This window comes from Hoplias malabaricus, chromosome X1, assembly GCF_029633855.1.
Source record: "Hoplias malabaricus isolate fHopMal1 chromosome X1, fHopMal1.hap1, whole genome shotgun sequence".
Taxonomy (NCBI): Eukaryota; Metazoa; Chordata; class Actinopteri; order Characiformes; family Erythrinidae; genus Hoplias; species Hoplias malabaricus.
In genome coordinates, this window is record NC_089818.1 from 26,282,766 (window position 1) to 26,305,481 (window position 22,716).

The window sequence follows — 22,716 nt, forward strand, 5'->3', positions numbered from 1 at the left end:
TCTCTCTCTCATTGAAAATACCAGTAATTCTTCAGGACAAACATAAATAAGGCAGTGTCCTCTCAGGTTTACAGCACAGGTTCTAATTAACTGCTGAGTTAACAATTAAAAAAACTAAACATGAACCATGCTGATAAGATTAAGTATAAAATATATTACACTTAAATAAATATAAAGCGATTGTCAGAGGTTCTCTGTGAAGAATGTGCATTTATTTTCTCCTAAAAACGTGTGTCAACATTTGACTGTGTGTCTGACTGAGACTAGTGAAGAATGTCTCAGGTTACACTCCGAGAAACTGCAGTGGAGCTCCACTCTCGGGGAACGGCCTGAAGATGGTGTGTGAGAAATAGCTGAGTTTTTATCTGGGACCACAAACCAATAGAAAGGTTTCATTCACACCGTTGAAATGTACAATCACAGGGGTTCTACTAAAAACCATAAGGATGTATTCAGAGCTCTGCCTCCTACTGTCTGTAGAACCTCTATCACTGTGGCGTCGAGAAGATAGAAGATAAATATAAGACGAGTTTAAGTGTCTTCAGTCAACAAATCACTAACATATAACTGTTATATTAACGTCATAAAACCACACTGTACCAATCATTCTCATCACTCTACACACCTCCCTCCCTCTCTCTCTGTCTCTCCCTTCTTCCCTCCCTCTCTCACTCTCTCTCTCCCTTCTTCTCTCCCTCTCTCTCTCTCTCACTCACTCTCTCTCACTCTCTCTCTCCCTTCTTCCCTCCCTCTCTCACTCTCTCTGTCTCTCTCTCTCTCTCTCTCCCTTCTTCCCTCCCTCTCTCTCTCTCACTCACTCACTCTCTCTCCCTCTCTCTCTCCCTTCTTCCCTCCCTCTCTCTCTCTCTCACTCACTCTCCCTCTCTCTCTCCCTTCTTCCCTCCCTCTCTCTCTCTCCCCCTTCTTCCCTCCCTCTCACTCTCTCTCACTCTCTCTCCCTTCTTCCCTCCCTCTCTCTCTCTCTCTCCCTTCTTCCCTCCCTCTCTCTCTCACTCTCTCTCTCTGTCTCTCTCTCCCTTCTTCCCTCCCTCTCCCCCTTCTTCCCTCCCCCCCTTCTTCCCTCCCTCTCCCTTCTTCCCTCCCTCTCTCTCTCTCTCTCCCTTCTTCCCTCCCTCTCTCTCTCACTCTGTCTCTCTCTCCCTTCTTCCCTCCCTCTCCCCCTTCTTCCCTCCCTCTCCCCCTTCTTCCCTCCCTCTCTCTCTTCTTCCCTCCCTCTCCCCCTTCTTCCCTCCCTCTCCCCCTTCTTCCCTCCCTCTCTCTCCCTTCTTCCCTCTCTCTCACACTCTCCCTCTCTCTCCTCCCTCCCTCTCTCTCCCTCTCCCTGACTTCCTCAAATACCAACACACACACTTTCCTCATGATTCAGTTCTTCCTAACGGTTAGATTTAAAACAAAGAGCTAGTCATCACTCCCTCCCACGACATTCTCTCTTCTACAAACCCACACAGAGTCCATTTCAAGCAGCAGACTCTGTTCCTCTGGAAAATAAACAGCAACACAAACAAACAACAAAGACATGAGGTAAGTGAAGCCGGGAAAATCCATCTTTACCGTTTCTGGTGCTGATAATGACACTGGGTCAAAGCTGATCACAGAAGGATAAGGATAACTCTCAGTTCTCAAAGTGTCTGTGTAATTTACTAATGAAAACAAAGCCAGTGATTCAGAGCCGTCAGAGGAGGAAACAGAGAAACGTTACTACAGCACACTCCCAGGACACTACAGCATTCCTTTATAAAACACACCATGCCAGAGATCCTCATGCAGTGTGTCGTAAAGTAAAGTACTTTTAAAACTAAAAAACTAATCAAACTAAGTAATAAACCACAGCCTAACGCAGGGAAACTGAGGTAAACAGAGAGTCTCTCAGCTACAAAGCAGTGCACTTCGGTGGCTTAGTGGTTAGCACGTTGGGTTCAAGTCCCATCTGGGTGGAGTTTCCATGTTCTCCCTGTGACTCCCTGTGTCTCCTGTTTTCTCCCACAGTCCAAAAACATGGAGGGTAGGTGAATTGGCTTCTGTCTAATAACTGTCCTGGTTTGTGAGTGAATGAGTGTGTACCCAGATATGGATTGGCGCTCTGTCCTGGGTGAAAGCCTAGAGTACGCTGTGCGCATTTGGCTGCCGCTTCTCACCTGTGTGTGTGTGTGAATTGAGTGTTCTGAGCAGTGTGGATTGTAAAGCGTCCTTGGGTGTCTAGAAAGGCGCTATATAAGTGTAACAATAACTCTGCTCTCAGACAAAACACTACTTCACCACAAACAAGTTTAAAAAAACCTTCTCAAACTCAGTCTTTAACAAACAGAAAAAGCTGTGGATCCCTTCAGACTTCACCTTGATGGAGATGGAGGCGTAGAGCATGTCCTCCAGAGTGAAGTGGCAGCAGTTGTTCAGATTCTCTCTGCAGAAGCCCTGGATCAGCTGGAGGTTGTAGAGGCTGTCAGCCAGTGACATCGTCTCCTTAATGCAGATATCTACACGGGGGCGGGAACAGAGAACACAACCAGCCAATGAAAACACAGCCTGTTTTGTCGGAGTGGGCCAGAAGAGGGGGATAGAGAGAAATGCTGGAGTTACACGAGGAGGAGGTGTTTATATTTGAAAGAAAGGCTCTCTCCTTCTCCTTTCCTTCTATTCTTTCTTGTTTCTCTCTGACTCTTTCTACACACACACACACACACACACACACTTCCTTCCTCGACTCCGCCCTCAGTGACCCACAAGTTGCTTTTCTTATAAATCCAGTTTAAACAATGCTCACTAACTAAGTGTGAAACCAGGAGGCCGTTTTAATACTCTGACTAATCTACGCAGAGTGGCGAGGTCTGGTCACACTTCAGATGAATAGATGGACTGTATAACTGCAGCATTACCTTCCAGTGGCACTGCGGTGGGACAGTAGAAATGCAGCAGTGCCGCAAGAACACAGCCATCTGTGTTGTCCTTCAGTAGGTTGTCCACTAAGGGGAGACAGAGCGCAGACTGAGACTTGGAGTCCTCCCTCTTGTACCGCGCCTGGGTGGGTCACGGAATAACACAATGATTAGTACGTGTACAAACACATCCTCACTAGCTCTCTACCTGTCGGAATGAGAGAGAGAGACACAGAGGTCAGGGGGTATATCATTTAACCCTAACCTCACCATCCTGAGCTGTGAACAGTGGGGTTTATGTTTGTGGGAGGGTTGCAAGAGCATCACACTTAATATTCTCTCCTCTTTCTCTCTCTCTCTAATAAAAACACACGGTGGTAGGTGGATTGGAGACTCAAAAGAATGTGTGTGTGTGTGGACTGGCGCCCCCTCCAGGGCGTGTTTGTGGAATAAGTGTGACATTGGACAAGTGCTTATCGACAGAAAGGCCCTGTTCATTAATAATAATAATTCTTGATAAAGTAACTCTGGAAAAGCATTTGAATACGAAGTGTTTACTTCAGGACACAGACTGGACCTGGCACAAGTCTAGAGCTGATCCAAGCTCATGGATATTGTCACTGTTTATTTTGGCTAAGGGCATGACCCAAATTCTAAGCACATCATTTCCCCTTCGCAGGATCCATCGGTCTTACTTTACAGTGTACAGCAGGACGTGTTTAAGAACATAAACAACAGGCCTCGTTATTAACGGCCTCACAGACAGAATTGGGCTAATTACGCTCTGTTGGTCTCCTGCCCCATAGACTGGCTCCTAACCCTGCTTTAACATGACTTACATTGTCCTGGGTTAACGTCCACTATCACAGTGTAACCGTTATCACAGACGACACACTGCTAATGAAGATTCTAACAAACAACACCTTTGAGCACATCATAGTCATTTTAGAATGAAACCTAAAGCCAATCTGAATTAGTTCTAAACCAGTTCACAGCACCAATGTACAGCTTTTTAGAAGATTACGATGGTGCCTGCATTTAACCCATAAGAGCCCATGGTGACATAGGTGTCACAAACCCTTTATAAAGGTCTGGAAAGTTCCATAAACAGCATCATCCTTCACTTTAAATAATGACACCCCTGAGTGACTTTTACTGAACATCCTGCATACAGTCACATGACATTTTATAAATGTGTGTGTGTGTGTGACCTCAGTTTCAGAATGACTGTGTGCTTGGTGAGGACATACACACCACAGAAACGCTTATTTTAAAAACATGTTTCTAAATGGTGTGTTCCTAACTTTTTTGCAACTCAAAAGCTGTAGTGTGTTACATTCGACCCGTCTCTGATCCCAATTCAAAAACAAATTGCTGAAATACAAGTTATAAAATGGTTGCTGTGATGTTAAAGTATCACTGGGATTTTAACCCAAAAATCATTACAGAAAACAGCAAGAAATGTAAAAAAAACAAGTATTCCATGTTGTTTCTAAAGGGGTAGGACTTTGTCTGACTCTTCTGGGAGGGTTCAGGAAGTCTTATTGTAGGAAGCTCTGAGATAAGGCAACTACTTTCTCATAAAGAGATCCAAGGTTCAGTGTAACAGCGTAAGTACTTTCAGTTTTTACAAATTAATACGAGTGAATCTGCAGCTCATATTCAGAAGAGAACTTACAGGAGCATCAGGTAAGAGCTTCCCTGAGGAAACGGTTAATTCTGTTAGTTATAAGACTTTTTAATCACATCTCTGTAAAAAATACTTTGACTATAAGTTTCTATTCTGAATGACTTTAATGTTATTGCTGGCATTTTGAAGTTTTTTGTAGAAATGCCAAATACTCACCAATTAAAACTGTGGTTGAGGCTTTTAAATGACAAAAAGAGACAAGTTTATCCTATAAAATAATCTCATTTGTACGTATGCGTTTGGAAACGTGTTTATGTACCAGGGTCTTTAAGAAGACTTAAGAAAACTGTTTAGATCAAAGGAATAAAGGAACCGTTCAGTCTTAACTTTAACTGGATAATTAACCATAGTGATTAACTATAAAACATTTAAACTCTTAATGTCCAGCTTTATTACAAACTAAAAATGATTATTTAGTAACTACCATGATTCTAATGCAAACTGGTGGCTGTTCTTAGGTGAGAGGAGTGTGTAATAACACCTTGGACTGACTGGTGGGAGCACGGCCATTTAAGGAGCTACAGTAAAATCCATATTTGTAAACGCCTAGTTTTTAAAGCTCAAATCTCCTTGGAGATGAGCCTCAAATCATTAAAATTCATTCTAAAGCCTGGTTCACTGCTATTAAACGAAGCTGGAAAATCGAGTGAGAATTTACACTAATGACAAATGCTAAGAGTACAAACATCATCTGGTTTCTACAAAGAACTTATTTGTTTTTCCAAATGTACTGTAAACAAAGGTGTGTTTGTCCAAACAGTGCTGTTGAGTAATAAGACACTCCCTAAAGAACTGAACTGATGATGAAGGGCTGGACAAACAAATGACTTAAAAGTGTGTCATAAACTTCAAATAATGAACATATAGTAACTGAAATTACTTTTTTTTAATCTGTAAATGTATTTTTTGTGAAGACATTTTTGCATTTTTTGTGATATTTTTGATTTAATGATTCTTTTAAACTTCACTGGAAACAATATCAGCCTTGCACTCACCTTTAGAGCTGCAGGTTTAGCTTCAAGTGCATTTCTTCCTGTCTGTTCTTGAGCTAGGATTTCTCTCAGGTATCCATTTACCTGGAATAAAACACACATATACTTCAAATTATGACTTTTTCTCAACAAAAATGTAGATTCAGTATTAAAACATGCTAAAAAATACATTTAAGTGTAAGTGGTAGGTTTGTGTGCTATAACAATAGCACTGTATACTGCAGTATTTAACAGTGTGGACAATATCTCAAAATGTCTGGTGTGTCAAATTTCTGTTGTGTGTGTGTTTGTTTAGTACATGGCAAAATCATTACACAGTAAATTCACCAGTGTTAAATCAACACTCATTCATTTATTATCGGTGACACTTATCCAGTTCAGGGCGGCGGTGGGTCCGGAGTCTACACAGAATCATTGGGCACAAAGCAGGAACACACCCTGGAGGGGGCGCCAGTCCTTCACAGGGCGACACACACACACACACTTACACCTACGTACACTTTTGAGTCACCAATCCACCTTGCAACGTGTGTTTTTGGAGCGTGGGAGGAAACTGGAGCACCCGGAGGAAACCCACTCAGACACAGAGAGAACACACCACACTCCTCACAGACAGTCACCCGGAGGAAACCCACGCAAACACAGAGAGAACACACCACACTCCTCACAGTCACCCGGAGGAAACCCACACAGACACAGGGAGAACACACCACACTCCTCACAGACAGTGACCTGGAGGAAACCCACGCAGAAACAGGGAGTACACACCACACTCCTCACAGACAATCACCCGGAGGAAACCCACGCAGACACAGGGAGAACACACCACACTCCTCACAGACAGTCACCCGGAGGAAACCCACGCAGACACAGGGAGAACACACCACACTCCTCACAGACAGTCACCAGGAGGAAACCCACACAGACACAGGGAGTACACACCACACTCCTCACAGACAGACACCCGGAGGAAACCCACGCAGACACAGGGAGAACACACCACACTCCTCACAGACAGTCACCTGGAGGAAACCCACACAGACACAGGGAGTACACACCACACTCCTCACAGACAGTCACCCGGAGGAAACCCACACAGACACAGGGAGAACACACCACACTCCTCACAGACAGTGACCTGGAGGAAACCCACGCAGAAACAGGGAGTACACACCACACTCCTCACAGACAATCACCCGGAGGAAACCCACGCAGACACAGGGAGAACACACCACACTCCTCACAGACAGTCACCCGGAGGAAACCCACGCAGACACAGGGAGAACACACCACACTCCTCACAGACAGTCACCAGGAGGAAACCCACACAGACACAGGGAGTACACACCACACTCCTCACAGACAGTCACCCGGAGGAAACCCACGCAGACACAGGGAGAACACACCACACTCCTCACAGACAGTCACCTGGAGGAAACCCACACAGACACAGGGAGTACACACCACACTCCTCACAGACAGTCACCCGGAGGAAACCCACGCAGACACAAGGAGAACACACCACACTCCTCACAGACAGTCACTCGGAGGAAACCCACACAGACACAGAGAGAACACACCACACTCCTCACAGACAGTCACCCGGAGGAAACCCACACAGACACAGAGAGAACACACCACACTCCTCACAGACAGTCACTCGGAGGAAACCCACGCAGACACAGGGGAGGTCACTGACTGGTGAGGTCATACTCTGAAAACTGGTGGGGAAGTACACAATCCAGTTGTAAGCCCTTTGCACATTCATTCAATCATGTGATGTATGTGCACACAATAAGGGACCCAGGTCACAGCCCCAAGGATTCCTCAGTCCTCTGCCTGTCCCTGTGTGCCCATGGTCCCAAATTCTGCTGGACATTACCAGCCTGATTTTAGTTGACCATTGCACCAAGGCATCCAAGTTTGTGCACTGCACAAATTTCCAATCTGTCAAAAAGAAACAGAACATGTACTACACTTTCTGGCATTCTTCTCTGGGCTTGTCACCCACTGAACACTAGTTTGGTTTTGCACCACCCATGTGTGCCAAACAGGAGCATGAGGTATAGCAACATTTTGTTCATCATTCCTGAAGGGCATGGCAGAATACCTGTGTATCTCTCCTGACCACAACCAAGGCTTGGAAATCTGTAACTGACTTTAAGAGATGTAGAGCTAACTTTATGTTTAAATAGGTTTAATAAAGAATTTTAGTTAAATCCAGGGTATTAGGTGTTACATAACAGCAATATCTCATTCAAGATGAAGAAAAATCATTTAATAAAATGACTGATGAATCTCTTCACAAAATGAGAGGATTTCAGCCTAGAATTTTCCAAATTTAAAAATCTGACCCACAACAAGTAGCATCCTGATGTGTTCCAGCTCACTGTAGGAATGGTGAGTGTAGTCTGGTGTTGCTCCAAGTGACACACAGGACAAAGTTTGCCAGTTCCCCGTGCTGGTCTTTTAATCACATGACATACAAAAGAGAATATTTACATATGTGTAGATGAGACCAAAGCTACTTCTAGCATCTACTCCATTGACTTCAACCAAACTCTAGAATAATCCCCTCTGACACTGGCTTAGACGGCCACTCTGCCCCCTCCTTCTGATTCCACCTGAAACTACGGACACTGGAAGCCTGTGCTAGCATTTCTCCTGCGGTGTTGCTATCAGTGTGTGAAGAGTGGGAGAAGAGGGTTGCACTGACAATCCAACACAATGGGCAGCACTTTGAACACATTTTATAAGTGGTCAGAAACTTGTAAATAACTCATGAAAGAATAAAATTACATTAAAACCAAGAGCAGCATTGTTTGATGTGTCACATGACCCTCTTCCCATTGAAAAAACAAAAGTTGGATCCAAAATGTCCGACTTCAAAATGGCCGCCATGGTCACCACCCATCTTGAAAAGACCACCCCCCCCCATAATAATGTGCCACAAACAGGAAGTTAATATCACCAACCTTTCCCATTTTATTAAGATGTATCCATATAAATGGCCCATCCTGTACATGAAGTATTAATATTAACATTCAACTAGCTTAAATAATAACATAATTTATCATTATCCAACAGGTACCATTAAATATCCACATTCTCCAGGACTCAGCTATACCCAGTAATCATCAGGATCCGAGAATCTTTCAGGTAAATAAACACTCACAATTAATTGTTGTGGATTCAAATCAGTACATGACAGTCTTGTGATGTGAAAGGGAAACTTCATCACACGAACGAGTCACTTTCACCAATGAATTGTGGAGAAAAGATAAAGGGATTCTTGGTCTCAAACTTTTAGTGAATGCATTAAGAAATTTGCTGAGATTTACGTATGCCACTGAAACACTTGTGTATCATCAGTCTCCCTCTGAAATCTTGTTTTATTCTTTCAGTAAAATATTTTTAAGGTTTTATTCTTTCTCCATTAGCAGGACATTATTGGACACTATATGACAATATTAGGGCAGAAGAAATTAGGTATAAAATTGATTCTTGATGTTTATAACTATATAATATTTTGGTGAATAAAATTAAATTTTAGCTTCAAGTGCATTTCTTCCTGTCTGCTCTTGAGCCAGGATTTCTCTCAGGTATCCATTTATCTTTTTTAAATGTGCAATTATTGTTTAAATCATATTCATACATTTATGATAAATTAATAAACTCCCCAGATCACCACCTTAACGTGGTGGAGGGGTTTGCATGCCGGCGTGAGCCTAGGAGCTATGTTGTTGGGGGCAATAGCCCCTGGTAGGGTCTCCCAAGGCAAATGTGTCCTAGGTGATAGGCCAGACAAAGAGTGATCCATAAAGACAAGGATGAAGAGATTAAGAACAGGGACACAGCTCCCCTTGCCCAGAGTAGGGTTACCGGGGCCTCACCCTGGAGCCAGGCCTGGTGGAGGGGCTCCTTGGCAAGCACCTGGTGGCCGGACTTTCACTCATGGGGTCTGGCCAGGCTCAGCCCGAAGGAGTAACATGGGTCCACTCTCCCATGAGCCCACCACATGTGGGAGAGGTAGTAATCCGGGTCTGGTGCATTGTGGATCGCGTGGCGGCCGGGGTCGGGGGCCCTGGCGTTCTGATCCTCAGTTACTGAAACTGGTTTTTGGAACATGGAATATAACCTCTCTGGTGGGAAAAGAGCCTGAGCTGGTGCACGAGGTTGAGAGGTACCGGCTAGATATAGTTGGGCTCACCTCGACACACAGTATGGGCTCTGGAACCAATCTCCTTGAGAGGGGTTGGATGCTTTTTCACTCTGGAGTTGCCCAGGGTTAGAGGCGTAAGGCAGGAGTGGGCTTACTCATAGCCCCCCGACTTAGAGCCTGTACATTGGGGTTTACCCTAGTGGACGAGAGGTTGGGGAAAAGGCTTATGTAGTTTGTGCTTATGCACCAAACAGCAGTTTAGAGTACCATACCTTCTTGAGGACCCTAGAGGGGGTGCTGGAGACCACACATTCTGGGGACTCCATTGTTTGGATGATCGACTTTATAGTCGTATCATCGGACCTGCGGCCATATGTCCTGGACACTCGGGTGAAGAGAGGTGCTGAGCTGTCAACTGACCACCACCCTGTGGTGAGTTGGATCAGATGGCGGGGATGATGCCGGACAGACCTTGCAGGCCTAAACGTGTGCTAAGGATTTGCTGGGAACATTTGGCTGAGGAACCTGTCAGAAAGATCTTCAACTCCCACATCCGGCAGATCTTTGCTGTGGCTGCAAGGTTATCGATGCCTGTCGGGGTGGCAATCCCCGCACTCTGTGGTGGACACCCCAGGTGAGGGAGGCTGTCAAGCTGAACAAAGAGTCCTATTGAGCCTGGTTGGCTCTGGGGACTCCGGAGACAGCTGACAAGTACAGAAGAGCCAAGCGGCTCGCGGCTTTGGTTGTCGCTGAGGCAAAAACTCGGGGGATGGGAGGAGTTCGGTGAGAACATGGAAAACAACTTTCGGTCGGCTCCGAGAAGTTTCTGGCAAATCATCAGGCGACTCAGGAGGGGAAAGCGGCTTTCCACCAACACTGTATATAGTGGGGGTGGGGAGTTGTTGACTTCGACTGGGGATGTCATTAAGTGGTGGATCTTCTCAATCCCACCTGCACGTCAGAGGAAGTGGTAGGAAAACTCCTTGGTGGTAGGGCCCCGGGGGTGGATGAAATTCGCCCCGGGTTCCTCAAGTCTCTGGATGTTGTGGTGCTGTCCTGTCTGACACGTCTTTGCAACATCGCGTGGACATCGGGGGCAGTGCCTCTGGACTGGTAGACTGGGGTGGTGGTTCCCCTTTTTAAAAAGGGGGATCGGAGGGTATGTTCCAACTATAGGGGGATCACACTCCTCAGCCTCCCCGGTAAGGTCTATGCGGGGGTACTGGAAAAGAGAGTCCGACTGATAGTTGAACCTCGGTTCCAGGAGGAACAATGCGGATTCCGCCCTAGTCGTGGAACACAGGACCAGCTCTTTACCCTTGCTAGGGTCCTGGAGGGTGCGTGGGAGTTTGCTCAACCAATCTACATGTGTTTTTTGGATCTGGAGAAGGCATTCGACCGTGTCCCTCGGGATATTCTGTGGGGGGTGTTCTGGGAGTATGGGGTACTGGGCTCTTTGCTGCGAGCCATCCAGTCCCTGTATAAACAGAGCAGGAGTCTGGTTCGTATGGCTGGCAGTCCAGTCGGCGTTGGACTCTGTCAGGGCTGCCCGTTGTCACCGGTTCTGTTCATAATTTTTTATGGACAGAATTTCTCAGCATAGCCAAGTGGCGGAAGGTGTACGGTTTGGTGGTCTCTGAGAGGTCTCTGGCTGAGAGGAGCCAGTTGAGGTGGTTTGGGCATCTGGTCTGGATGCCTCCTGGACGCCTTCCTGGTGAGGTGTTCCAGGCATGTCCAACGGGGAGGAGGCCCCGGGGCAGACCAAGAACACGCTGGAGAGACTACATGTCTTGACAGGCCTGGGAACGCCTCGGTATACCCCCGGAGGAGCTGTAGACGGTGGCTGGGGAGAGGGAGGTCCGGGTTTCCTTGCTCCGACTACTTCCCCCGCGACCCGGAACTATTTGAATATTTGTTTTAACATAACTCCTTTTGTACCCTGTGAAGGACTGGCGCCCCCTCCAGGGTGTATTCCTGCCTTGCGCCCAATGATTCCAGGTAGGCTCTGGACCCACCGCGACCCTGAACTGGATAAGGATTACAGATAATGAATGAATGAATGAATGAATAACTCCTTTTGGCATATATTTCATCAATAAGTGATTGCAGTGTTTCAGATTGCTACACGATTATACCAGATCGAACCCCAGTTTCCAAATGAATGCATTAATACACTCAAGTGATTTCTGTATCAAATAAAAATGTAAACAACTTAAAAGTGCCTGTTGTATTTCATAGTCAGCCATAAGATACAGAAATAGTGATTGAGCTGATAACCAATGAGGGCTCAAAGAGGTCAAATTTTTATAACTGTTGTCCTTTTTATAACAAGAATTTCAAGGCACTATAATTTCGTATAATGTTAAGAACACGTGCTGTATGCATTCAGCTTAAATGCTCCTAAGAGTAACTGTCCTAAAGAAATTCCCAAACATTTTTTTCAGAAAGGTTAGGACATTTTGTAAAATGCAGTAAAAACAAGAACTTGTTTCTATAATTAACTCACAAATGTTACTGAGTAGTCTGTGTAAATGTTATATATAAATAATTTAATTTGATTCTTGCACCACACTTAAACTTGGGATGGGTCAAACAAAGGGGAAATGAAGTAATATTAATATTGAAAATAGTTTAAGTTTTTCAATGCGTGATTGCATTAAGGAATATAAATGTAACATGAAACATATTTCTTTGTGCAGTTTAAATCTGGTAAAACCCTGCTCTTTGGACAATGAGTGTCAGGATGAAGTTTCATCTCAGAGTTGAGGAGTGGACAAAAGAGCAAGTTCGCCAATGGCTGACAGAAGAGCTGAAGATAGACCAAAGATGGAGCGACAAACTGTATGAGGAGGAAGTATCCGGCAAAGAATTAATTTGCTACAAATCAAAGGATTTGTGTGAATTAGGACTTAAACATGGTCCAGCAGTTAGAATTATAAACACATTAGAAACTTTATTAAAGTCTGTTGAAAATGTATCTGATTTTAACATGCACCCAGGCACCTCTCAAACAGACTCACAGTCACATTCAGATGTCCCCGAGAGTTCAAAAGCACATTCCACTGATGAAAAGACTGGTATGTCATCATTACCAACTGATCAAATATCAGACCGTGTAACACAATCACAGAAAGCAACGAAATCTAAAAAGAAAAAGAAGAAAAAATGTTTATCCACTTCTGATAATAGTTTAACACACAAAACCACAAACGAAGCCCCTTCTAAAAGTACAGTTACTCAAACAACACAATCACAAATGGATAAAAACCTCAGTGTAATGACTAAAAGTGAGACAACAGAAATATCCACAGCTATGCCTTGCCAGAAGAAAGAAAGTAAGGCAAAAATATCTTCCAGGAATGCATCTGCTGAAGTCACAGCGACAGAATCTGTAGGACCAGAAGAACTTAAAACAAAAGTCACCAACACAGAAAAACTATCACAATCTCAAAAGGCTGATGGGAAGCAAAGGCCATTAAAATGCTTATGCACCTTTTATCCATTTGACCAGCAGTCTGTCTCTCACAGATATACTGAACATTATATTTTACCACCAGAATCAGGACCAAGTAATCTAATTGACCCAGTACATGAGTACAAGTTTTTGGGAAGAGCAGAAGACACTGATGTAATGAAGAAAAAAATCAACAAAGAGGTGTTTCGGTTTGCCGCAGGATGCATGAATTCAAGAACAAATGGAACCATCCACTTTGGTGTAGCAGATTCCAAAAACTCTACATATTCCCATGGTGAAATTATCGGGGTCAGTGTCGATGAAACAGATATAATTATCGATCACTTTCATCAAGGAATCAGATCATACTTTATTGACAATGCTGATGATGCAAAAAAATGTATCAGAGAACCTCGCTTTGTTGAAGTGCTGTGCAGTGACAAGACATTTTCCAATAAATATATCATAGAAGTAGATGTTGTTCCAAAAAACAGTGTAGTTGAGGGTAAAGTGTTTCAAACCCAGACACTGGATGAAGAAAATCAATGGAAGAAAAGCAAAGGAAATTCATTGTTTGTTAGAGATGGGGCAACAACCAGAGACATATTTAAAATTGGAAACCCCAGAGATTTGCAGGTTGAAGTAAGTAAGATGAATGAAGGCCTGAAAGTTCTAGACACAATGAGAAAGGAGGCAGAAAAAAAGCCTGAATGCAGAAAAAAGCTACAATATGGAGAAAAATTAAAAGATCTGTTGACGGGTGGAGAAAGAACTCTCAGTCATTATGATTACTACATAATTGTAACAAACAAAAGTCACTCGGAACAACTTCAACATCTGAAGTTTCTGACGGCACTGAAATTATTCTGCGTGTTAGACTTTGATCCAGAGTCTGTGAAAAACGGATCCTGCAACAGGTACAGAAAAGACAGAATTGCAAATCTTCACACCCCAGGACAGTTTCATGGGGATCCAAGAACTTTAATTCAGACACTAAACTTGTACAAACAAACCAGTTGGGTGTTGTGCAATGGAAGGTTGGACATTGATAAGGACACGGAAAAACCACTGCCTCCAAGTACGTGGCTGATTGAAAGAGCTGGAGAAGTGCAGGACATGATTTCCTTCCTCTGCAATCCAGACACTCTTCCAAGAGGGAGGTTCTTGGTCATCTTCCTTCTTCTTTCTGTTGTGGAAGCCATGAATGATCCAATATTTGACACTTTCATGTCATTTTACAAGAATCTCGGAGGAACACAAAATATTGTAAGCATCTGTACATCGCACGATGGTTTTCAAAAATGGAAAGACTTTGTTCAAACTAGAACAGAGTTGGACAATGGGCAAAAGATTCTGGAATTAGACGTTAGTGAAATCAATGGGACAATACTTGAAAAACACCATCAAACAACCGAAAAACTACTGCCTTCTGATTACGGAAGCTCAGTGGTTTTAAAACAAATTGATGAGGATTCAATGACAGCTCTGGATATTCTGTGTAAGAATCAATGTGAAAATGAATATGATGAGGACAGTGAAGAATTTCAAGACTTCAAAATCAAAAAAGAGGCTGAATTTTACCGGGGCGGCAAAGTGGAGTGGTGGAACTTCTACTTCTCTGACAAAACTCCAACAAAACCTTTTATAAAACGGGACAAGTATACACAAGTCAGGAACATGGTCACATTTCAAACGAATGAACCTACAAGTACATGTGTCATGGTGAATCTTTTTCACCATCCTGGATGTGGTGGCACAACTCTAGCAATGAATGTGATGTGGGACCTGAGGAAAGAATTCAGATGTGCTGTGTTAAGGGATAACACAGTCTCAAAAGAAGACGTGGCACAACAAGTTAGCTACCTCCTGAGATGTGGAAAAACTGACAGTTTACCTAAAAACCCGATCTTGCTGTTAGTGGAAGACTCAGAAGACACAGAGAACACGCAAGAACTGCAACACTGTTTAAGGAAAACTATTGGTGAAATGGATGCACTTGTTATCATCCTGAACTGCATACGTTCAAAAAACCCAGTAGAAAAGTATAAAAACTGTGTGATTGACCGTCAGTACATCACTGCTGCATTGTCAAAATATGAACAAAATGCTTTTGATGAAAAGCTCCAGGAGCTTCAAAAAAATCACGACAAACCTGAGAACTTTTATAGTTTCATGATAATGAAAAATAACTTCAATCAGGATTACGTAGCACATGTTGCAGACACCATCCTGAAAGATGTCGACGCTGGCAGCAGAGAGGCACAACTCCTCTCAATTTTGGCACTGTTCAACACATATGTGGCGGAATCGTCAATCAGTGTGTCCCTTTGTGAGGATTTCCTCGGCATTAAAAGGAGACTGTGGGGAAAAGAATCTGTGATGGATAAAATGGAGCCTTATTCGTGCTTGTTAATTGAGTTCCAAGTTGAAGAATACGGCGTGTACAAAGCTGTTCGTTTTGTACATCAACGTATAGCAGCAGAATGTGTCAAGGTATTAGAGGAAAGGCACAGCAGCCCAAGAGCTGACATAATCCTCAATATGCTGCATTCCGACCTGTTCTTTGAAAGGGGAATAGGAAAAGATAATCTACTGCAGTCACTAAAGAGCATGCTCATTACCAGGCAACGAAAGACAGAAGGTGATGAGAAAGACACACTCTTTTCACCTTTAATCGAAGACATCAGATCCGGAAAAGAGGGAACTAAAAATATTCAGGACATATTGACTGAAGCGTCAAAGAGATTTGATAAAGACTTTTCAATCCCGCAAGCTTTGGCACGGCATAACTATTTGAATGAAAAAGAATTTGCCAAAGCAAAGACCTGGGCGTACCATGCCAAATCTATCAAAGAAAACTCATACACATTTGATACGGTTGGCCAGGTCTCACGTAGTGAACTGAAACATAAAATTGATGGGAAAAAGCAAGAGAAAAAACCACATACACCTGATGATGTGAAAGAACTGCTTGAGCTGGTGAAAGAGGCAATAAAAGCTTTCCAAAGAGCCCAGTTACTGGCACAAACAGATGACAAGGCTGATGATGAAGTGAAACCTCACTGGAAGCAAAATTCCTACAACATTTCTGGATACATGAATGAGATTGACACTGCTATGATAGTCTTTGACATAGTGTGGGCACTTCCATTGTTTGAAGAGAAAGATGTCATGAGAAATGAGTACATTAAGCAATTTTTTAAAGGAAAGATGTCATTGTCTTCTCTTAACATAACTCAAACTGAGGCCAACGAGAAATTTGTTTCTGTTCTTAAAGACAACGAGTCATTTCTCATTTCCCTGAAGCCAAATGTGGACAAGGCTTTTGAATTCCTTGAAGTGTTCTTCACCTACACGAGAGTCAAGGGTGTTGTTGACACAGAAAAGCAGAACAAAAACAGGAAGTGTATTTCAGACCACTTTAAAAACTATATCTCTTTGTTCTGTTCATCATCTAAGGAAAGGCTAAGTGAGAAAACCAGCAAACCCAAGCTGAGCTTAACCATGGAAATTGAGGAATGTAGGATGTTTCTAGAAGAAAACAAAGCAAATTACTTCCCAAGAATTCTTCAGTTTTTGGAGTTCAGGAAAGACATGATCGAATCAATTGCTGAAAAGTATTCTTTCATCTACCAGAACTGTACCTCCAAGTCTCTTCAGGACAAAACCCATCACTTGCTCACACACATAATTCTTAAACTGCTAAAGCCAAAATCTAAATTAGCAAAGTCCCCCAAAATGCTGATGGAACTTTTGGAGGAAATTTTGCAAGAAGCTGGATTATCACATCAGTATCCGGAGCCTTACTACCTTGCACTACTCTTGCTATGGCCTGGGAGGAGTCATGCTGACAAAAAAATAGTAACATATGTGGATAAGATAAGAAAATCATCTCGAAAACAACTTTCCTCCATCTTTAGAGCAAGAGCCCCAATTGCCCACTTATATTTGGGAAAGTCAGATGGATTAGAGAGACTGGTTTCCAAAAAAGTTCTCGATGATCATTTCAGTAATGTTTCCCAGCGTAATGCTCTTTGGCAGAATGCAGAAATCTTCAAGGAAAAGCCCATTAAAGACAAGCTCCTCAGAGTAAATGGCATCATTGAGCAGGGAGAGTTGTATGCAGAGTACGGCAAGCTGCAGATCCCTGTGCGACCTACATACTTTGGTAGAATTAAAAGTGGGTACAGTACAGAGAAAGTCTCCTTTTATATAGGCTTTGCCATTGATGGACCACTGGCCTACGACATTCAATATGATGATATGTAGACCATCAGTGGACCTAACTGATAAAGACCATCGAGATATTAAACTTCTTGTATCTGTTTCTGTGCAAAATATCAAAAAGTCTACTGTGCAACCTGGGAACTCCCAGCCAACTTCATGATCATTATCATTGGTTCTGCAAAGCATCTACTACTAGCTATTTTATGCCATAGCAACCACCCTAGCAACTGTCTGGGATCATTTACCACTTACATGCTTTAGCAATGCCAACGCACCCATTCAGTAACACCATAGCAACCACCTGATAATCCATAGCAAACACATAGCAAAATATTCCCCGTTGTTACACACATGGGCTTCCCTAGAAACACCAGCACCACTCAGGCTACGTACCTGTGCTTTCTTTGGGAAATGTTCTTTTCAAGTTTGGGTGTTGTAAGTAGCTGTTTAATATGATTTTATGCTAGAAAGTTGGTGATAATTGTGAACAACTGTGTACATTTTTGTATCAGAGGAAATATGCCAAAGTTCTGTGTTTTTTTAATGTACTTTTTTGTCAGATTTTTTGTAAAGGGAAGAAAATGCAGTAGAGTTTGAACTTAACTACAAGTGTATAAAGATCTAGATGTTCTAGAACACATTTGTATAATTTAGTAGACAACAGAAGGAAGTGAATTGTAACCTCTCTTTTCTCATGATGTACATCTTTATATTGTTGTGACAATCATTCCACATGGTTGTTGTTACACGCAGAGCTGCGGTCTGTGTTTAATGTCTTATTCTCTTGATTGTATTAGGATGATATGTTTTAAAGGTCTTTCAGGTCAGTTTTTGGGGATTCTTCAATACGCTCTTTTATTGCAACAATGTTTATTCCTTAAAACAAAATGATTGTTCTACATTCAGTAATTTTGACAATGTAGAATGATTTTGGAATAAAATGCTTAATGCTAAAGTAAAATGCTATTTCCTACTTCTCATTTACCAAAGTTCCAAAATCAAAAGTTTGAGGCTTTATTACACATTTCTACATTCTTAGGAAAGCTGTGAATGTAGTTACTACATGCAATGTTTAAAACCATCAGAGTTCATGATTTAGCAAACAGAATACACCCTTCTGAGTGCAAGGCTCCTTTTAAAAACTAAACAAATTCATTATTACTACGACATATACCTTCATCACTTAAAAAGTCTAAATGAAGAAATACATTTCAAAGATGGGACATGTCACATTCTGACGTCAAATCTCTAACGGGGGATGGACCCAGAGGTTTGGACTTTAATGAACAGAAGACAGCGGCGCTTCTCACTCTCCAACATTAGACAAGTGCAGAGCTTGGCGTGCTGGTTGGTTTTTTTGTTGGTCTGTTTATTTCTTCTTCCACTGAGTGTTCAAGGGTGGAACTTGGGGACAATCAGTGTTAAGGCCAGTGGAAAATGTGTAATCTTAGTTTATTCAAAGGCAATAACACTTGGCAGTGTGAACACAGCAGTGAACAGGAGCACACACCCTGAACCCTTTACACAGCACGTTCACCAGTTTTAAATCAACATGGAGAGTGTTGACAAGTTTACATTTTACACTAATGGTGTTGATTTAACACTGGTGAACTTGCTCTGAACAGCTTTTATAGGTAAGTTTTCTCAGATTAAAATTGAATTTCTCAAAACAACTTCTTCAAACTCCACATGATGTAGTTACTTGTGCACCTCATAAAAACACAAAATTAATTCTCATTAATTTTGGACAACAGCACATGCTTTAGTTACAAAGTTAGACTTCTGACTATCGTGTTGATCAGAATGTATTCGACTGTTCTCTGTTGAAGAGTTCAACCCCCAGATGGCACTAGTCCATTGCCTATGTCAGTACACATGCTCAGATGACCCTGCTCGCTGCTGTGGATGCAGTCCGTGAACACATCACCGCTGATGCCTGTAGAGACTGGATGAGACGCTCAAAAATATTCTTTCCACACTGCATTGCAAATATACAGGGGTTGGACAATGAAAGTGAAACACCTGGTTTTAGACCACAATAATTTATTAGTATGGCGTTGGGCCCCCCTTTGCGGCCAATACAGCGTCAATTCCTCTTGAGAACGACATACACAAGTCCTACACAGTGGTCAGAGGGATTTGAAGTCATTCTTCTTGCAGCATAGTGGCCAGGTCACTACGTGATGCTGGTGGAGGAAAACGTTTCCTGACTCGCTCCTCCAAAACACCCCAAAGTGGCTCAATAATATTTAGATCTGGTGACTGTGCAGGCCATGGGAGATGTTCAACTTCACTTTCATGTTCATCAAACCAATCTTTCACCAGTCTTGCTGTGTGTATTGGTGCATTGTCGTCCTGATACACGGCACCACCTTCAGGACACAATGTTTGAACCATTGGATGCACATGGTCCTCCAGAATGGTTCGGTAGTCCTTGGCAGTGACACGCCCATCTAGCACAAGTATTGGGCCAAGGGAATGACATGATATAGCAGCCCATACCATCACTGATCCACCCCCATGCTTCACTCCTGGCATGTAAGTGTCACACCTTGCTCACTGGTGAGGGTAGTGTGTCCCAACAAGGTTATGGGTTAAGAAAATAAATAACTATAAATATTAATTAAATGATGGCAAACCACAATGGCACCTTCAGTGTAAGGGTGCTTTATTTAGTGAAATGTAAAAAGAAGGAAAAAAAAAAACTAGTTACAAATTAGCGGCACGGTGGCGCAGCAGGGAGTGTCGCACTCACACAGCTCCAGGGGCCTGGAGGTTGTGGGTTCGATTCCCGCTCCGGGTGACTGTCTGTGAGGAGTTGGTGTGTTCTCCCCGTGTCCGCGTGGGTTTCCTCCGGGTGCTCCGGTTTCCTCCCACAGTCCAAAAACACACGCAGGTGGATTGGCGACTCGAAAGTGTCCGTGTGTGTGAGTGAATATGTGTGTGTCTGTGTTGCCCTGTGAAGGACTGGCGTCCCCTCCAGGGTGTATTCCCGCCTTGCGCCCGATGATTCCAGGTAGGCTCTGGACCCCCCCGCGACCCTAAATTGGATAAGTGGTTACAGATAATGGATGGATGGATGGATAGTTACAAATTACATACAGGGGATAAGAGGGAACAATCTTTTCTCTTCCAATATAAAGATAATTTCTCGGCACAACTATTCAGCCAACTCTCCAACCTTCGCTCCCCCCTTCTGTCCTCAAAATGAGTCCTTATTCCTTATAGTCCTTATAGACTCCTAGTGGCTTAACTAATTCAGTATGTACCACTCCTCTTCTACAGGGGGAGACAGCTACAATCAAAGGATAATACAAAAAATAACATGCAATTGTACTCTGCAAAACCCTTGTTCAAAAAGTGACTACTTGATATTAATCAAACGACAAACACACATCATGAACAAGGTTAAATCTAAAATGAAAATAAAAGAAAAATATTTCCAATCATACAACCCCCCCCTCCCCCACTCAAATGGACCACTCCAACCTGGTTCCTACAGGCAGGTCTGAATTTGCTCAGGCACTATTTAAGGACACCTAAAAATCAGTTTGGGCCTTTTTTTTTTTTTAACAGGAAAGTGCAGTAAGTCCTATGTAAGTATGAAATATCTCTGTTTTACAACTCCGTAGTATATTTTAACTGAAAGGGTGAGATTGTTTACCAAGCTAGCAATATGGATGTAAAATTGAAAAAGAATAATGTATGTGTGGGCTACTGGGAGATAAAACAGGGACAGAAAGGGCTATGAGGAATAAGAGGGGAACAGAAATATTTATCTAGTGGTCATGTATTGTCCGTTCTGTCACATCACCCACCACCTCCTCTGGTTTGACCAAGGTGGGCAAACGAGAAAGGTAATCAGCCATAATGTTCTGACGTCCAGGCTTGAAAAGCAAAGGGTTGCAAGGCCAGGTACCACCTGGTAATGCCTGAGTTTCATTTAATTTATCCATGTCAGAGCTCTGTGATCAGTTACTAACATAAATTGTCTTCCAAGCAGATAATAACGGAGACTTTCCAAAGCCCATTTTATTGCAAGAGCCTATTTTTCCACGGTGGAATATCTTGTCTCTCTTGGTAACAGCTTATGACTAAGGTACAACACTGGTTGTTCCTGTTCGTTTGTACCTTGTAATGAGACTGCTCAAATTCCAACCGCTGAAGCATCAACCTGTACTGTAAATGGCTTGGAAAAATCTGGGCTGATTAGAATGGGCTTGGAACACAAAGCATTTTTCAAGACTGTGAATGACCTCTCGGTCATTTGAGGGTCAATTCTGTCAGTGGGGCAGCAATGGTGGCAAACTGTGGAATAAACCTACAATACCATCCAGCCAAGCCAAGGAAAGACCGCACTTGTTTTTTGGTGTGAGGTCGGGGACTATTTCTAAAAGCTTCCAACTTGTCCACCTATGGTTGTATTAGACCTCTTTCAAGGCGGTAGCCCAAGTACCGAGTCTCCACCTGACCCCATTCACATTTGTCCACATTCAGTGTCAAGCCATCTCTGACAATTCGTTGTAAGACATCTGCCACTAAGCATGCCCAAGCTGCTCCAGTAAATCATCAATTCGGGGCATGGGATATGCATCAAACCTAGAAATAGAATTGATTTTTCTAAAATCAATACAGACACTTAAGATTCTATCAGGTTTAGGGACAATCATTATTGGGCTACACCAATCACTATCTGAGGGTTCAATGACCCCCAGATCCAGCATAGTGCGGACCTCAGCCTTAAGAGGTTGGACTAGTCTTTCTGGTACACAATAAGGCCTCTGTCAGATGGGATGGGCATCTTTAAGATGAATACTATGCTGTGTGACATGTGTGCGCCCAGGCTTAGACTCGAAAAGTGAAGGATGTCTATTAAATACACACCTCAAATCTATTTGTTGAAGAGTGGTCATATGGCTTGGTCTAGGCTTATGTGAAGACTTCCACGATAAGAGTTCATCAATCTCATCTTCACCATCCTCTTCCAGAACAATGTTGGGTTCTGTGCATTTCTTCCATTGTCTCATGAGGTTAACATGGTATGTTTGTGATTTTTTTCCCTTTTCAGGATGCAATACTTCATAGGTCACTGGCCCTTGTTTTCATAGGACTTCAAAAGGCCCCTGTCATTTTGCCAGAAGTTTGTTGGTGGAGGTGGGAAGTAGCAAAAGGACCTTCTGTCCAGGTTTAAATTCGCGCAGACAGGCTTTTTGGTCATACCTTTTTTTCTGTTTATACTGGGCTTTCTCCATGTGCAGACTGTCCTCTTTTCTATAAGCTTTCAGATGATCTCTCAT

At 43.0% G+C, this 22,716-nt stretch overlaps 2 protein-coding genes across 2 annotated transcripts in view; one reads left to right on the forward strand and one right to left on the reverse strand.

Annotated features, from left to right (window-relative positions):
* LOC136675431 (calmodulin-regulated spectrin-associated protein 2-like) overlaps window positions 1-22,716 on the reverse strand; it is a 67,607-nt gene that overhangs the window by 17,908 nt on the left and 26,983 nt on the right. Inside the window, exons 4-6 of the mRNA XM_066651978.1 lie at window positions 5,580-5,660; window positions 2,895-3,036; window positions 2,356-2,495 (exon numbers count right to left, since the gene is read on the reverse strand). Of these exons, the coding sequence (XP_066508075.1) occupies window positions 2,356-2,495; window positions 2,895-3,036; window positions 5,580-5,660 (363 nt within the window). The remainder of the gene's footprint in view (window positions 1-2,355; window positions 2,496-2,894; window positions 3,037-5,579; window positions 5,661-22,716) is intronic.
* On the forward strand, window positions 1,405-18,357 carry LOC136675430 (sterile alpha motif domain-containing protein 9-like). The gene is made up of 3 exons (XM_066651977.1): window positions 1,405-1,542; window positions 8,664-8,735; window positions 12,438-18,357. The coding sequence occupies exon 3, from the start codon at window positions 12,470-12,472 to the stop codon at window positions 17,459-17,461; it is 4,992 nt and encodes a 1,663-aa protein (XP_066508074.1). The 5' UTR covers window positions 1,405-1,542; window positions 8,664-8,735; window positions 12,438-12,469; the 3' UTR covers window positions 17,462-18,357.